General features: G+C 36.0%; 3 protein-coding genes across 7 annotated transcripts; all 3 read right to left on the bottom strand.

The window, feature by feature from the left end:
* Window positions 1–180: 180 nt before the first annotated feature.
* On the bottom strand, window positions 181–1,619 carry LOC111788290 (blue copper protein). 3 transcript variants are annotated; one of them, XR_015419904.1, is made up of 3 exons: window positions 1,463–1,619; window positions 1,291–1,387; window positions 637–775 (listed from the first exon to the last, which is right to left on the bottom strand). XR_015419904.1 is itself a non-coding variant. In XM_087121478.1 (2 exons), the coding sequence occupies exons 1-2, from the start codon at window positions 1,479–1,481 to the stop codon at window positions 351–353; spliced, it is 444 nt and encodes a 147-aa protein (XP_086977604.1). In that variant the 5' UTR covers window positions 1,482–1,605; the 3' UTR covers window positions 181–350. The 3 variants fall into 3 exon arrangements, 2 of the variants coding, with proteins under 2 accessions (XP_086977604.1, XP_023524383.2); XM_087121478.1 differs by lacking the exon at window positions 1,291–1,387 and having other exon boundaries at window positions 181–775; window positions 1,463–1,605; XM_023668615.2 differs by lacking the exons at window positions 1,291–1,387; window positions 1,463–1,619 and adding an exon at window positions 943–1,111 and having other exon boundaries at window positions 181–775.
* A 1,299-nt stretch (window positions 1,620–2,918) lies between these two features.
* Window positions 2,919–6,420, bottom strand: LOC111788251 (28 kDa ribonucleoprotein, chloroplastic-like). 3 transcript variants are annotated; one of them, XM_087121476.1, is made up of 6 exons: window positions 5,879–6,420; window positions 5,707–5,805; window positions 5,195–5,479; window positions 4,948–5,108; window positions 3,287–3,434; window positions 2,919–3,130 (listed from the first exon to the last, which is right to left on the bottom strand). In XM_087121476.1, exons 1-4 carry the CDS (start codon window positions 6,266–6,268, stop codon window positions 4,980–4,982), a joined length of 903 nt encoding a protein of 300 aa, XP_086977602.1. In that variant the 5' UTR covers window positions 6,269–6,420; the 3' UTR covers window positions 2,919–3,130; window positions 3,287–3,434; window positions 4,948–4,979. The 3 variants fall into 3 exon arrangements, with proteins under 3 accessions (XP_086977602.1, XP_086977603.1, XP_086977601.1); XM_087121477.1 differs by having other exon boundaries at window positions 3,287–3,365; window positions 5,879–6,419; XM_087121475.1 differs by lacking the exons at window positions 2,919–3,130; window positions 3,287–3,434 and adding an exon at window positions 3,475–4,285 and having other exon boundaries at window positions 4,393–5,108; window positions 5,879–6,415.
* A 1,182-nt stretch (window positions 6,421–7,602) lies between these two features.
* Window positions 7,603–11,123, bottom strand: LOC111788232 (uncharacterized). The gene is made up of 6 exons (XM_023668514.2): window positions 10,726–11,123; window positions 10,350–10,622; window positions 9,622–9,779; window positions 8,874–8,979; window positions 8,661–8,786; window positions 7,603–8,038 (listed from the first exon to the last, which is right to left on the bottom strand). The coding sequence occupies exons 1-6, from the start codon at window positions 10,915–10,917 to the stop codon at window positions 7,901–7,903; spliced, it is 993 nt and encodes a 330-aa protein (XP_023524282.2). The 5' UTR covers window positions 10,918–11,123; the 3' UTR covers window positions 7,603–7,900.
* Between the last annotated feature and the right edge of the window lie 1,195 nt (window positions 11,124–12,318).

Here is a 12,318-nt window from a genome sequence, read left to right as displayed (position 1 = left end):
CGCTGTCTTCATGGCCATGGCTTCTTCCTCCACAGTTGTCGTCCTTGTCCTCTCGCGAAATTAGTATTTTATCGATTAAGCTAGGTCTAATCGATAATTAATATTTTAGTTATTTATTAAGTAGAATGAAGAAATTAAAAAAAAAAAATTGAATAAATAAATAAATCTTGCAATTTTAGCTAAGAGACAATTATTAATTTATTTAATAAAGAAGGCAAAATTAATTTAAAAATAAACCAACCGACCACCTCAATACAAACAAATGAAAATGCGAATCAAAACGACGGCGTATAATCACATAAAAACATATCTCAAGTCTCTCCGCCAAATTTATATATAAACTCAATTTCTTAATAGCCTAAAGCCAACACGCACGAACCTACCAAAATCGCCAAAATTGCCACGTAGAAATTCGGGAGAACATACGACCCTGAATTCGACGAACCTGCTGGAAGCTGCTTTGTAGGCGTGGTGGTCGCCGGCGTGGCTCCGGTGACTGAAGGGGTGTCCCTTGCCGGTGACGCTGGAGTGGTGGAGCTGTCGTCCCCTGACGATGGAGAAGTGGACGGTCCTCCGGCGCCGACTGTGACGGAGAGTTTCATGCCGCCGACGCAGTGCCCCATAGAGCTGCAAATGAAGTAGTGGGTTCCGGCGGTCTTTAAGGTGATAGTGGTGGAGCCTGAACTGTCGGAAGTTATGGAGTTTCCAGTCGTGCATGCTTTGTAGTCACTGGCGGTAACTTCGTCCACTGTGTGCCCTTCTCCATAGCTGAACGCTGTCATGAAGAGATTTGAGAAGGAAAATAAGCAAATACAGATGCACGAAAGGTGTTCGACGTTAATCCCATGAGAAAAACAACTGAATACAATCAAAAATACAAATGCACAAAAGATGTTCGACATTATTCCCATGAGAAAAACGGATGAAAAAAAGTAAGCAAACCAAGTTTGTCGCCGATGACAAAGGCCTTCCCAGAGGCCCATGTGCCATAATCAACGCCAAGGGACCAGCCGGAAGTATCTCCGACGGTGTGAACTGTGGCCAAGTTCGGCTGTACCATGCAGAACCCAAGTGCCAGGAGGCAAACAAATCCGGCATGGAAGCTAGCCATTTGAAGGTAATTACTCTTAACAAAAATGCTATGCATTAGAATAGAGTGGGCAAGAGAAAGATTTCAGGATAGAAACAGAGGATTGAAGGCTTTACATATATATAGTGGGGAAGAAGAAGTTTGGTCCTAATGCAAATAATTTTGGTTATGTGGGGGATGACTTAAGTTATACTCTTTACCTAACACTTTGAGCAAGTGCTTTTCACTTGATAATGGTAATTTTAGGAACTTAGTTCTTCTTCATCAATCTAGCTGTTTGAAGCCATTAAAGTATACCTACAAGGATATGAACAGTGTTTGTTAGACATTTATAGACAGAGTCATTATAGTTAAGTCTTAAATTTAGCTTACCATATCTTGAAGGAACCATTTCTTCTGTTGAGCTGTTGGACGACAAAGAGAGTGACTTGTGTAAGCATAGCCAAGAAGGTCAATTACTTTACATGTATTTTGGACCAAATTTCTTTGCACGAGTCAATGGGGTTGTGTGCAAATGAAGAAATGCATGTGAAGCTAGCTCGGTTTTGTTTGTCCAGACAATGATAGTGCGACTCTATAACTTCTTCAATATACGCTCCAATGCAATCCATAGGAATCCCTTGACGGAGAAGTCGGACGACATAGGCCATTTTTCTAATCCAAAAGGTCACTTTCATGGCTTTAGTGCGTCACTCAGTAGGATCTTTCAGACGTCTCATTTTTTGGGACTTTGAAATCCGGGGACTTTGTTCCCAAAACTCCCTTCCTCACGAGGTCACAAAGTCCTATCAAAAGAAGAGATCTGGTATATGATAATCTAAGTCTTGCTTCTTTTGGTCGGCCTGTATTAGCATAGATCGAGTTGATTGATGGTAGAAACACCAAACATATAGTTTGGCTGCCATTTCCTTGGCTCAATGTTGCCATTGTTGTGGTAGAAAGTCTTGGGGATTGGACTTGAGAAAGTGATTGAAAAGATACCAATGCCATGGCCTTAAACAACATAATATAATGAATGCTTCAAGTCTACTAAACCCATCAAAGTATATATCTCAACGAAGAATTAGCTGTCCATTTTCATGGCCCTATGGAAAAAGATACTTCCTTTCCATTTTAAATTCAAGGTCAGATACTTGGAGAAATTATTCATCAAATCTTGCTTGAGATATTGTCACTGTTCCAACTAGAAAACTTGTCGACCAATCCTGATTAACCTGTTTTCTTTTCCACAAAGATACAAACAGAGGTGAGAGAACACTTGAATCTTGAATGAAAATTTTGAACTAACCAAATTCTGACAATTGAGCTCTTACAATGAACTTTAACCTTTAGCCTGAGAATAGAAATGTAGTTGGTTATGATTTAACATTCCACCCAACAAAGAAGAGCCTAAAAGTAAAAGGATCAAAGGAAGTCATCGTAAGGAAGATGAAAGGTTTGCATTATTGTTCCATCCCGGCATTTCCATTACCACAACTCCACACGAGTTAGGGCTTCATTGGGCCCGTTGGCTTCAAGCCAATATGAAGCCAACCACCCCAATGTTCCCTACATAGAATTCAAACTTCTAACCTTTCGTTTGGAGATATATGTTTGATATATGCCTAATGAGTAGAATTGTGTAGAGATAATATCAATTCAAACTTCTAACCTTTTGTTTGGAGATATATGTTTGATATATGCCTAATCAGTAGAATTGTGTAGAGATATATGTTTGATATATGTCTAATTAGTAGAATTGTGTAGAGATTGTTTAGATTGACATCAGTAGTAGAATTATGTTACCTAATGCAAAGGCAATCTTTCCGAGTATGGTTTGAACTGGATATCGAACTAAATGGGAAATCATATGCTTAAGGGCAATCAACATTTGTCAGTCATTTTTTGCTAGCTCAAGATGATGAACACAACTAGAACTATACTCATACCCCTATTGGATTAACAGAGATCACTAGAGGGAGAAGCATTACGTTTCAAGGATGCTTTTCAACCTCAACTTTGTGGAAGATTACACGTTTTTTCTTTATCGAGCATGTCTTCCTGCAGAGATCAAAAATTCAGAATTGTGAAGTTTAAAGGCTAAACTCGATTCTACAGAGTAAATCCTGCTACGCCTTCAAAATTAAACCAAATCTAGCTTGCAGAAAATTTTAAAACCAATCAGCAAATCTCTTTCTGAATGAAAACACTCGTTACCTTCAAATTTCAAGATCAAGAACCTTCTTGCAAAAGAATGCACATATAGGCTATATATACCATCTACTTTCTTCTTGTCCTTCAATATTGGAAGAGCACAGTTAGGCAAGTATGGCCGAAGGAGTATGAACTCGGTCCCAACACGAAGCTAATATAATTTTATACAAGAAAATTCGACATCGTTAGCACACAGAACACGACTTTGTATTCGTCAAAGTTCGAGAATATTCATACAAAAGTTTGGGTACTAAGAACATCAAAGAAGATAACAAAGATGCAAAACAAGAAATGATTCCACACCTAACAATATGTCACCTGAAAAGAAGAAAAGGAGAAGAGAAAGAGACAGAGAGACAATAAAGTAATATGAAGAATTCATGAAGGTCTAAAGAACAAGGTTGAACTTATCATGGCGTGAACAAGAACAAACAATCAACACTGCTGTGGAAGATAATATCTAGCATCTTCACTACTTGCTCCGGACAGGGAAACCACATAACATCGTTCAAATAACAGAATGAAGCAATGAAATTCAAGAACTCGACGCCCATTGCCTCTTCACACTGAGGGGTTTGCCAACATTCATGAATTGACTACTTTAAGCATATAAAGCAATCAACCAAACAAACAAATCGCAGACGGTTGCTTAATGTTCTCGATTAGTACAGTACTGCAATTATGAGTAGTACACATGAATGTGAATTCAAGTACAATACTGCGACCATGCAAACAAAAATGCATACTGTAATTGCATTCTCCCACCCACCTATTCTATTTAAAGCAAATAAGTAAAGATCAAATTGTACCGATTGTCCTTGTTCTTGAATTAGCACAATACTGTGTGTTCAAAATAGTAACAAAAAAAGGACACAGCTGAGGAAATGAGGTTTTATTACGAGAAATAAGAATAATGTGAGATCTCACATCGGTTGGAGATGGGGAACGAAGCATTCCTTATAAGTATGTGGAAATCTCTTCTTAGCAGACACGTTTTAAAACCTTGAGGGGAAGCCCAAAAGAGAAAGCGGAGAACGAAACATTCCTTATAAACGAAGCATTCCTTATAAGTATGTGGAAATCTCTTCTTAGCAGACACGTTTTAAAACCTTGAGGGGAAGCCCAAAAGAGAAAGCGGAGAACAAAACATTCCTTATAAGTATGTGGAAACCTCTCTCTAGTAGACGCATTTTAAAACCTTGAGGGAAAGCCCGAAAGGGAAAGCGAAGAACAAAACATTTCTTATAAATATGTAGAAACCTCTCCCTAGTAGATGCGTTTTTAAACCTTGAAGGGAAGCCCGAAAGGGAAAGTGGAGAACGAAGCATTAGTATGTGAAAACCTCTCCCTAGTAGATGCATTTTAAAACCTTGAGAGGAAGCCCGAAAGAAAAAGCACAAAGAGGACAATATCTGCTAGTAGTGGGCTTGGGCGATTACAAAAAAGGATTAAAGAAAACCGTCTTACTTTTCTCGAGGGTAATGACACTTGAATCAATAGAGAAAAGGTTGAAATAAATGATGACACTAATATTTGATCTAATATACACTCGTTAACCGATATGGATTTTCAGTAATGTGCGCTTTCTGAGGAGAACTAGATAGCATTACCTACAAAACAAAGAAAATGGAAGAAGAAGAAAGAATGAAAGGTTGATGACAAACTCTTTCGTTCTACCATGAGACGACCACGTATTTTAAACTTCAGCAGCAGCATTAGATAGCTCCATGCCAACAGTTGATGTAACTTCAGGCTGGGATTTCTCTTCAGGAAGTTTCACAAACTGCTTACTACGTGCAACACGAAGTGCTCTTCCCATGAAAATCTGCACTTCAAACAGACGAAGAACCATAAGAATGCTGATATACACTGATCTTGAGGCTAAAAATAAGTAGTAACACCTGAAATTACCTTCCCTTGGAACTCAGAAAGAGCTGCTTCAGCATCCCTTTTGGTTTTGAAGGCAACAAAACCATATCCAGAAGACCTTCTTGGATTCTCATGAAAAATAATTTGTGCAGAAACTAAATTACCACTCCCTGACTCAAAGAACTCCCTAAGGTCCTTTGCTCTTGCTTCAAATGATAAATTTGCCACAAACAAATTGAACGTAACTGGTTTTGGATGCACGGTAGGGGAGGGTTTCTCTTTTTTAAGCTTAGCATAATTGAGCTTTAGAGTACGACCCTCAAATTCCTGCATTTATGTGAACCATTTCATTGAATGAATCCAACAAGAGTTCAAAATGCTTCAACCCGAAGTAATAAAGTGATGAAAAATTTTAGCCAAACGCAATGAATTTCTACTTCGACTGTTCTTCCATGATCGAGCGTAAACATTGTTGTAAGCCTCAATTACGCAACAGAACACAATAAGCTAAACAAAACAAAAATCATAATCAAGATAAACATCAGTCTGCTTACATACGATTCGAGATTCTTGAGTGCTGCAAGAGCTTCTTCAGGTGATCTCATCGTTACAAACGCCAATCCCCTGTTTCTGATCTTGTTATACATTGAAAACTGAGAGAAAGAGGACCGATAATCAATTCGCAATAAACTAAAACCGTCAAACAATAAACTAGAATTGACATACCTCCACGTCCAGAACAGTACCAAATTTCTCGAACAGAGAACGAATATCCTCAGGAGTAGAATTCCAAGGCACGTTCTGAGCAAGCAATCTGGTTCGAGAAAATTCCTCAGTATCAGAAGGAGAGCTCGCTACTGCATCGTCTTGGGAGGTTGAAGCGAAATGGAAAATCAACCTCCTAGATTTGTTACCTTTAGTGAAAATGAAAGGATTGTGGTCAAAGGAAGTAAAAAGAAGAGAGGAAGAAGAGCGATAAAGAGAGAGATTGATGTCGCCATTGATGGAAGAAGATGGATTTTGCGAACATGAAAGAGGTGCGAGAAAGATCGGATGCTGTTGTTTAGAGCGGAGGAAAGTGGAAGATGAAGAACAAGGAAGGCGAACCAGAGGCATTGCTGGGATATTATTCACCGCGCTCCGTTCAGTTTCTTCCGGTTTGAAAGCAACACAGAGCTACGCCATGGATTTGGATAAGGAAGCTCGGAAAAGGTCAAAAACGTCGACGTTTTGATATTTAGCCAATATTTAGATACTTTCGTTTAATTTTCCCTCGTAAAATGCAGTGACCACTTAATTGTTTATTTAGGGTAATTTTATCTTTTATCCGTCACTGACATTTTGAATTCTTTAAATTTGTATAATCTATTTTCAAATTAACCCTCCAAATAATCAGGGTTTAAGAACAAATTAAAAAAAAATGTGCGTATATATATATATATATATATTCTTTTTACAGGAATTCAAGTTTATATATATATATATATATATATATATATATATATATATATATATATATATATATATATATGTATATGTATATATATATGTATATGTATATGTATATATATATGTATATGTATATGTATATAAATATGTATATGTATATGTATATGTATATAAATATGTATATGTATATGTATATGTATATGTATATGTATATGTATATGTATATGTATATATATATGTATATGTATATATATATGTATATGTATATATATGATCTATAATTGTTCCTATGCATTTGAAATTTAAAAAATAAATAATAAATCGTTGAATTTTCGAGTATATATATATATATATATATATATATATATATATATATATATATATATAGATATAATTCCTTCATATAAGTTTTCCGTGATTGAAGCATTGTTCAATTCATTTCTACTATTGCAAAAATCAACCACATTTGATACCTGAATGAAGAATTGAAGGAATTGATGGAACCCAGTTGGTGCATTTTGAAACTGTTTTAGTAATATAATAAATGGAGAATTTTTAATTATTAATTGTTACATTTAAAAAATAAAAAAATAAAGAAAAAACAAAAAAAAACCAATCACCAAGCCACATAAGCAGCTAACAAGTCCAGTCAGCTTTCGGTTTGTTCCTATCCTATCCGTTATACTTCAAAAATCAAAGACTAAAATGACTTAACTACGGATGTAGACAACAAATGACTCGAATCTCCCACTCCAACACTACTAAACTAAAAAAAACACGAAGGACATTTAGACAATAATTAAAATATGCTCAAATTGACATGATATTCCATGCTCATTGAAGATTGTAAATACATTATTTTCTCGTTATCAAAGTAATTTTAAATTATTTCTCACATGTTTTACGTAGTTTATATTTGAACAATGCAGTGTGTTCTAGAAATAATTTTTACCTTTCTGCATTATGAACATAAGAATGCATCGACCTTTCCTAGAAACATAAATGAAATCATAGGCATTAAGATTAGTTTCAAAATACGTACAAAGTTTATCTAAAGCCTAAAGTATGATCAAGAATACAATCAAGAATACAGGTACATTGGCACGTAACTATAGAGTTTTTCCTTCATATCCTTTCAAATCAACAACTCAGCTGAATTGTTTCCACTAGCAAGGGATATCTTATCGTACTTCTAGCTAGCTAGATTCGAATACTGCTATTATGTTAGGTCAGTCATATGCTTTGGTAGCAAAATGTCACAAGGAAAAGGGGAAGGGGTGACCTGTTCTTGGGTTGCAACTACTTCTTTCGCATTCTCGAGCTTGGGGAGTTATGTTGTAAAGGTGAAAGAGGTTGTCGTGTCGAGTTGACTTCATTTATGATATTCTTCCCTTCAATTGGACTGCTCATTTTTCGACATGATTTTCGCTTGTTTGACTGCATACAAGAGGTTAAAGATGATATTATATTTCAAATATGGCATACCCAAAAACTAAAAATATCGTTATAAATGACTATTTTAGTTTTCTCTCAATTTTTCTTTACAATAATTTTCATCCAAACACAGAAATTCATAATAAGTAGTGTTTATAAGCTTAAATTTAAATAACTAAAAACTAAAACCCATTTGATAACTATTTTGTTTTTTTGTTAGTGAAAATTAAGCTTATAAACACTATTTTCTTTAACGAATTCCTTTGTTTCGTTATCTACTATTTACATATAAATTATGTCAAGTGTTTGAACTTGATCCTAATTTTAGAATTTGACTCGGAATTCAAAAGTTTTCTAGAAAAAATAGAAATTTATAGTAGAGAAATGACGAGAAAATAAGCAAAATTTTCAAAAAGCAAGTGTATTTATGTAATTAAGCTTATAATATCTAATTACACCTATGTTTTCTTTGTTTTTTCATAGTTTTGTGAAATTTTAGCCTAAGTTTACCATAAAATATCGATGCATATATGATGAGGACTGGAAAGTAGAGTTTAGAAAACAAAGAAAAACTTGAGAAATCAGAGTACTTATTAAATGGTACTAAGAAGTTGATGAGCCTGACCTTGGCGGCAGACCCACTGTTGGCCTGCTTATCACCTGAATGTTGAATTATATCTTCCTGGTGCCGTTTCAGCAACCTCTTGTTCTCCTCGTCAAGAAGCATATTATCTTCATACAACAACTTCACCTGCATAACTAGCATGAATAAGCTATCATTGGAGCCAAATATGGTTTCACAAAGCAAGAATCCAGAAAAGAAATGCCCGAAGCTTACCTCTTCTTCAGCTTTTTGAAGATTTGCTCTCAGATGTTCACAATCCTTCTCCACGGCCTTCAGGTAAGCAGCTAGTGATAGAGCCTTTTGAGTTGAAGGCTTTAAGCTAGGAGGAAATTTCAACAAAGGTTAACAGAGTTAGAAACCTAAACAACTAGAGGAGGTTAGCTACCTGAGCTTTTTTCTTTTGGGCTTCCCCATACGCGTTTTTCGTCTATTAGAAAGAAGTTTCCACGCCCTTATAAAGAATGTTTCGTTCTCCTCCCCAACCGATTTTGGATCTCACAATCCTCCCCTCTCAAGGTCCAGCGTCCTCGCTGGCACTCGTTCCCTTTTTTCAATAGATGTGGGACCCCCCAACCCACCTCCCTTCAGGGCCAGCATCCTAGTTGGCAAACTGCCTTGTGTCCACCCTCCTTCGGGGCTCAACCTCCTCACTGGCACATCGTCCAGTGTCTGACTCTAATACCATTTGTAACGGTCCAAGCCCACCGCTAGCGGATATTGTTCTCTTTGGGCTTTTCCCTTTCGGGCTTCTCCTCAAGGTTTTTAAAACGCGTCTGCGGGGGAGAAGTTTCCATACTCTTATAAAGAATGTTTTGTTCTCTTCTCCAACCGGTGTGGGATCCCACAATTGCGTGCTTTTTTTTTTTTTTTTTTTTTTGTTTGGTCCTCTACCCTATTTTCTTTTTATATCATAATAAAAATAAAATTTCGAAAAAAAACAAAAACAGAAACAAAAGCTCACCAATTCCACATTTTCATAAGCTTCTGGCTTGAATCTTGATCACTGCTTGCTTCTAAAAATGCATGAGCAGCTGTAGATCTATCATTACAATTACATGTTGGCAAAACCAACTCGAGTAAGTTATCCTCCAAATCTCTACCATCAGAAGATGAATCAACCTGAAGCGTTGTAAAAAATGCACATGCATCAATTTTAACACAACCAATGGAAGAACGAACTACTATCCTGACTTACGGCTTGCATGCTAGGCTAGGCTACTAGTAAAAATTGGCAACTGACATAATTACGTAATCAACAAAGTAGTTGATGTTCATCGAGCTAACTAAACAGTAATTTCTACGCTCAGATAAGACCATTTTTTTAACTCAATTATTAGAGGCATTTTATGATTCCTCGTTCATAGAAATGATCAACATCGACCTTAAAGCATTTAACTCACGAGATCATTACTATATGACAATGACCCTTCAACTAATAAACAAACAATCTAAGAGGGGAGATAGACATTGCAAGGTCCAGAGGTTCAAAAATCTTTTAGCATAGCACACAACCCAAAAATAGAACCCCACCAATTAAACCTGAGAAACCCAACTTTTACTTAATCTGAATTGCCAGTTTGATATGGACGATTATACCGCAGATATCATGTCCTCCATTGTACTGAACTTTCTTTACTATACAAAAATAAAACTAACAACACGTGAGTGCGTGAGAGGAGATGCTATTACCCTTTTCCTCTCGTATTCATGCTTAAAGAACAGCAGTTCATCTGACAACCGTCTAACCTCTTCCTGCAATCCGTGAAAACGATTCTCAGCCTCCCTTGCACGCTGATCCGCCTCGTTCCCGAACTCCATCAATGCATCTCGGTCGTGATCATATAAAGAGCACTCTCTCTCCCATTTTTCACATTGACCTGTAAGAAAAAGGCACTCCGTAGCCAGTTTTCGATTCTCCTCGACAAATTTCTTCAAAGCTTGTGCGTTCATTGTCGCTTCAGCCTATCAACAACGAAGTAAGAACAGATACGTGAGGAAACGAAAAACTGAAAAAAAAAAAAAATCAAAGAAAACGAAGAACAAAAAATCAACAACACATACGAACCCTACTACGCTCAATCAACAGGTCTTTTTCTTTGATTTTGGACTGTAGAGCATCGCAATATTGACCAAGCCGCCTCTGAGCATCCTCAGAGACCCGAAGCTTCAACTCCAGCGTCTCCGCCGACACAGGTAGACCTAATGAATGATCTATTGTTTCCTTGATGAAATTGTCGACTTCAGGAGGAAGATCCATCGCTAAATCCTGTAAACCCTAGCGAGATTCAAAAATTCCAAGTCGCAAAAACCCCTAGAAACTACAACGACTCCAGCAAGCGACCAGAGAAGTCGTTGAAATCTCGAATACTTCGAATTCGAACGAAGTTCGCCCGGCTCCTTTCAAAAGCTACTGTAATTTTAAACAAATGTGGCCAACCAGACGTAGCCGTTGTGGCACCACTTTGAATGAGAGCGCATCGCGTTCATGGGCGGGTCGGAATAAATACTAATTTCTTTTCAAAATATTTGAATTTATAGTGGGCTTGATGACGTGTCGAGCCCATGGGCCCAGAAGCCCAACTAAAAAAAATCGAATTTGTTATTTTATTAATTTTTATTAATTTTTATTTTTCGTTCACAAACTTTATAATTTATTTTTTTACTTTGCTTTAAATTATAGCGATTAAAAATATATTATGCGTTTAAAATTTAATTTTGGTCCATTGACAAATTATATTTATTTAATTTATATGTTCCAAAGTTAGCATAATAATTTAATAATTAATGCCATGCATCAACTTAATTTTGATTTAATTTCTTCAAATAACTAAAATAATAAAATTTAAAACAATATTTTAAATTACTATTTTATACAAATATTAGTGGTTGCCATCGGTCAACTTACAATAATTTTCTTATAATTATAAAATTAAATAATTTAATTTTAAAAAATTTAAGATAACTACTAACATCATCAAAGTTAGTTAGATAATACATTATCCAATGTCGATTGCTCTTCGAAAGAGCATCCATCATGGGAATCAACGGTGGTGGTGTCATGTTGTGGAGCCATCATGTGGAATGTGTTGTTTGATTGAACAAATTTGCAAATGGCGATACGCTGTGTTTGATTCCAGTGATTGTTGACTGCGTGTAGAATAAGAAGGGACCATGGTGACGAATCGGAGGTCGTTGGGATGACAGTTAAGGAGGCTATTTTAGCGGTCTAACTCGACGGGTCATGAGCTGTACACTCTGTGATTCGTCGGAGGTAGTCTTGAGCCAGTTTGATAAACTCGACAGTGAACCGAACTAGACAGAGCTGCAAGAGAGTGAAGTTTTACGATGGAGATGTCGAAGTGGAACTGGAGGAAAATGTCTGATAGAGGAGTTTTTGACAATGGACGTTGCATGCTGTCATCAAATTAAATATACATTTATTTATCTAATTTTTAAAAATACAGGTACAATTAATTATTCAATTTAATTACGGGTAAGAGTTTAATATATTTTTTAATAAATGAAAAATAAATTAATTTAATTGAATAAAATCTATCTAACAATAATTAATAATTTAGAATTAACAAATCTAATAAAAATAATTAAACATAAATATTAATTAATTATATAAAATTAACATAAATAATCCATTTCAAAA

The sequence above is a fragment of the Cucurbita pepo genome, chromosome 2 (assembly GCF_057944985.1).
Source record: "Cucurbita pepo subsp. pepo isolate OVF chromosome 2, ASM5794498v1, whole genome shotgun sequence".
NCBI classification, from domain to species: domain Eukaryota; kingdom Viridiplantae; phylum Streptophyta; class Magnoliopsida; order Cucurbitales; family Cucurbitaceae; genus Cucurbita; species Cucurbita pepo.
Note: the sequence above shows the minus strand (reverse complement) of the source record. Positions and strands in the feature narration are given on the sequence as shown.